Source organism: Clinocottus analis, unplaced genomic scaffold (assembly GCF_023055335.1).
Source record: "Clinocottus analis isolate CAN_PGR_092001 unplaced genomic scaffold, fCliAna1.0.p SCAF_17, whole genome shotgun sequence".
Classification (NCBI taxonomy): Eukaryota; Metazoa; Chordata; class Actinopteri; order Perciformes; family Cottidae; genus Clinocottus; species Clinocottus analis.
In genome coordinates this window covers 12,954,261-12,958,803 of record NW_027175898.1, presented here as the reverse complement: position 1 = coordinate 12,958,803, position 4,543 = coordinate 12,954,261, and the positions used below count along the sequence as shown (strand labels likewise).

Below are 4,543 nucleotides of genomic sequence, written 5' to 3'. Positions count from 1 at the left end.
AACCCGGAAGTGAGAAATCAATCGCAACATTGCAGAGCTTCAGAAACACTGTTCGTGAGACGCTCGTGCCTCTTTTTGTTGTTGCTTTTCGTCCACACGTGACGACATGGTTCGGTGCTTCCTGATCCACACCGTGTGTCCGGTCGGTGCGCTCGGTTCCGGGGAGAGCCGGGTGCTTTACTCCCGGGTGTTCGGTCCAGATGAGGGCGTCTGGACCGACCAGGACCGAGAGCTTAGCCCGCAGGAGAGGCGGCTTCTGCAGAAAGAGAAGACCACCGCGGTGGCGAGGTGAGTCGTTTTTAAGAGATTACTCTTCTTCTCCATACCTGTCATGATGTCGGTGAAGTCAAGGGGTTATACAGATGTCAGGAAATACACAACTGTCAACGCAAGTAATGCAAACAAATAAATAGAAGAAGTGATTTGGGATACAAACCATATTTTACTACCTTTTTTAAACGAACCCAATGCAATTCACGTGATTCAGCTGTGGCTCCTCATTAGTGTACTGATGCTGCTGCATGGAAAGTTTCCTCACGAGCTCTGATCCTCAAGCACTTCCGGTCTCTTTGGTCTCGCTGCAGACCACATTTCTCATGCGTCCCTGTGCCAAGAGAACGCTGCTCTTTTCCATGTGGATTCTGCTTCTTTACGTTGCTTATTTAAGTATTTCACTGATTTAGTTTGGCTGCCTTGACTCCCAGAAGAACAGCGCCCTCTTCCGGTGTCCCACTGTATTACACCCCCCTCTTTTCTGCTTCCTGCTGGTTCCCTGATTAAACACGACGTCAAAAGCATCAAAGAAAGCCAGTGGAGGCTGTCAATCTGTTTTTCATTCACCTAATTTGTTTTCAGCGAAAGGACATTTAGTGTGTGCGCGTGTGTGTGTGTGTTTGCGTGTGCGTGCGTGTGCGTGTGCGTGCCCTCCCGCATGGCATCCTGTAACCACTGATTATTGCTGTCAAAAGAGAAATCTCCCTCTCTGTGCAGTGAGAGAGAACGACTATACGGTTGTACTGCTTCGTGTCAAGTAATGACAACAATGTCATACTTTATTTGTCTATTTTTTCACATTCATTTTACAGCATGGTAGGGAAAAAAAGACCTCATTAATATATACCATAATGATAAAATACTGCACTGTGTGAGATCAAAAGAAAGGCATCTGAGAAGCGTCAGATGTGACTGACAAGTTCTCAAATATAGTATTTTCTTGTTTTCCTTTATTTTATATCATTGTAAATTACGCATCATTTTAGGTTCTAATCATTTTAGATGGGGATTGAACAGAAAATTATACAAAAATACAAAAAAGGGTAGATTCTCATTATCATATTGGTAATTATGATCCAGATGATTCAGAATTCTGGTTAACTGCCTGTTTCTATATATATCCGATCCTCAGGCAGGTCCGGAGCGCCGTCTCCCTGTCCCGGGAGGCCTCGGGTCGGATGCTGGTGGAGACGGTGCCCGGCGAAGAGGCGCTCGCCCTGCAGGAGGCCGACGGCGGGGTGGTGCGCCTGAGAGCCGGAGACCCCTTCTCCGAGGAGATGAGCGCCCTGTGGCTGGGCGTCCAGAGTCTGGGCTTCACGCTGGTCTGCGAGCCCCACGAGAACCTCCTGCTGGCCGAGGGAACCCTGCGCAACCTGACCCGGCACTGCCTGGAGACTCTGCACATGCTGGGGCAGGGCAGCGAGGTGAGCAGCGCGACCAAGAGCGAATGAAGAGGGAGATCTTTCATTTTACTGTTTTCAAAAACACAATGTCAGGAGTTTTACACAGTCTCTATATTCTCCGTGTCAATTAAGTCCCAGTTTGAGTAGCCTACTGGTCCACGAGATTCATCACTTCCGTGCTTCTATTCCCAGTTAATATCTATCCATCTGTAAATGACCGTGTGTTAGTTGAAGCCCACGTTTGATTGTTGAAACACATTATGAAGGACCTCCGTCCAAGTAAATAAGTAAATAATCTGGACTGTTGACATGTGACGGCTTTAATGGCCAAAATCATTATTCTGCATACCCTCCTCACCCTTCACTTCCTGAATTATGACTCAAAACTGAATGGATTCAGGGTTCTTCAGTCGACGTTTTAGATTTTTTTTTCTGGCAGGAGTTTGTCTCCCACATCACTTTTTCGTTCCGAGGGGAACGTTCGCCAGCCAACAGTAAATAGTCATTTAATATGCGTTTTTATTATACCCTTTTAGGGATAGGAATTGACGAGCTTTGTGTATTCGCTAAAAACAGTTCCTGTTTCCGCCATTCACCATGGAATTAACCACCAGCTCTGCTTTATACCTGTTGTGTAAATTCTACATTCGTCAGAACATCAAACTCCATCTTGTCTGGGTTCAAAATATTATTCGTAGCATCTGAATCACGGCCGCTAGCAGCGCTACATCAGACGCGCCAGCAGCAGTTTGATTCAGCAACGGCAGGATGGCGGCGATGACGGGCAGAGCTTCTCGACGCTGATTGACTTACGCAACTCAGCGTCACGCAAATCTTTCGGCTGAGTTGAAAAATTTCAACTTGCGCTGTTTACGCCGCGCCGTTCGCGCCGCTCGGCGGAATAATTGCTTTTTTGTAAACTATCGCATCTGTGCGTTGACTTTGCATGTATCTACTTGTGCGTCAAACTCTCAACGTTTTTGGTGTGAATGTAGCATGACACTGCAGTTTCTTTTGATTCAATCTCACACACACACACCATCCTGTGCTGTAAATACAACACAGGACTGTTTTTTTTACTGTCATCTGTAACTAAAAAGAGTCTGCACGGCGGCGTCACTAACAACGCTTCCCCTCCAGGTCCTGCTGAGGAGCAACCGCGTCGACGCCCTGCTCAGCCGCCTGCTTCCTCACGGGCAGCTCCTCTTCCTCAACCACCGCTTCGCTCAGAGTCTGGAGAAGGAAGTGGCATCTTACCTGGCCAAGTGAAGCCGAGCTGCGCGAGCTCCATTACTGCCGTCTCCACCGGAAGAACTGTCCCACTGTCGTTTACCGTTGGTGCCATTTCTTCAGCGGCGGTGGAAGAGGAAGGGAAGGACCGGCAGCTGCTGGTTACTGATTGCACGAGGTGGTAAACACACCGAGTGGTAAATATCTCCATCAGCCACTTGCAGCTCACTGGTGACTGTTTACTGTGTGGGAGGCCTCAGTTCAAATCCTGTTTGTCAAATTGAAGAGTGGAAAAGAAAATGCGGCAGATTAAAGAGTGCAGCTGAAGAGGCCTGTTAAAAGCTACTCGTCAACATCAAAGGCGGCCATTTATCCAATTCGCCATACTTTAAATGTCACAGTGTGACCTTGAGGAACCAGACTTTGCCTATTTATTTGGTGGGAGAATTCTGGGAGTATAAATTAATCTGAAAGTGCTTTATTGCCTCACCGTGACTTCTAAATGCATCTTTTATTCCTGAAGAGTGAAAGGAAACCAGCGTTTGTTTTTGTGCAGTTCGTATAAAAAACAAAAAAAAGCAAAGAAAGATGAAAGTCAGACCTTTTTAATGTCACTTTGAACCAAAAATGTCATCGTTGTTGAGACATAAGAGGACAACGAGAACCGGAGGAGAAGATAGAAATGTTACTGAGTGACATGTAGAGATGTTGGCGTGCAAAATACAGAATACAACTGTATATGTGGAACCACAGCAGACACAAAAAACAACACATGTAATCCTGTACTTTGTGCCTATATGTTGTACCTCCGACTGTGCGGCCCATGAAGACAGACTCTCCTGCTCCTCCTCCAGGTCTCGTATAAACCAACCATTTTTTTTTCTGCTGGCAGCTAAAATCAAAAACCAGAGCGATGAGAAGAAAAGAATATCTGTCTAGATGCCAACATCAAATGCTTTGATCTTCTCCTTTTTTTTTCAGTATCAAAGAAATAAAACTCATTTTTAGCACCACCCAAGGCGTATTCTTTGAAACTTGTGTACTCTGCAATCAAGGACACACGATGCGTTTTCCAAAAAGACGAGGCCCCGGGGATCCCACATTTAAAATGAGAACACACAAGAGAAGGATTTAGAGGTTGTGTGCGTCTCGTGGGGAATAAAAGAAAAACACAAGCTCAGCGTCAGCTGGAAAAAAAACACCTGTAAACTGAACACAAGTTCTCATGTGAACCTGCAGAGGGCGACGTTGGTGCTGTCCGTTTTAATGTGCGGCGAAAGACATCGGGCCGGATTTCAAGTGAATCTTTTTAAAAGGTTCTCTTGTCAACGTTTCGAGCATTTATTTAGCATCAAACAACGGTTAGCCATGTCAACGGTTAGCCATGTCAACGGTTAGCCATGTCAAGGGTTAGCCGTGTCAAGGGTTAGCCGTGTCAAGAGTTAGAGCTGGTAAGCTCACGGCCGCCCAGTGCGCTGCTCTCAGACGGCGGTTACAACTGATAGCATCCTCCGTTAGCGCCCCGCAGGTTAACGCTGTTGGCTCGGTCAGTGGACTGTTAGCTGCTAGCCGTCGGCAGTCGCTGAGTCGCCATGTGGAGGCAACAAATATGGTATACATTTGGGATAAAGCACCTT

The 4,543-nt window shown here is 46.6% G+C and overlaps 1 protein-coding gene across 1 annotated transcript; it reads left to right on the top strand.

Moving 5' to 3' along the window:
* On the top strand, positions 1-3,908 carry ap5s1 (adaptor related protein complex 5 subunit sigma 1). Its single transcript, XM_068580721.1, has 3 exons — positions 1-288; positions 1,406-1,697; positions 2,817-3,908. The coding sequence occupies exons 1-3, from the start codon at positions 107-109 to the stop codon at positions 2,943-2,945; spliced, it is 603 nt and encodes a 200-aa protein (XP_068436822.1). The 5' UTR covers positions 1-106; the 3' UTR covers positions 2,946-3,908.
* The last annotated feature ends 635 nt before the right edge of the window (positions 3,909-4,543 follow it).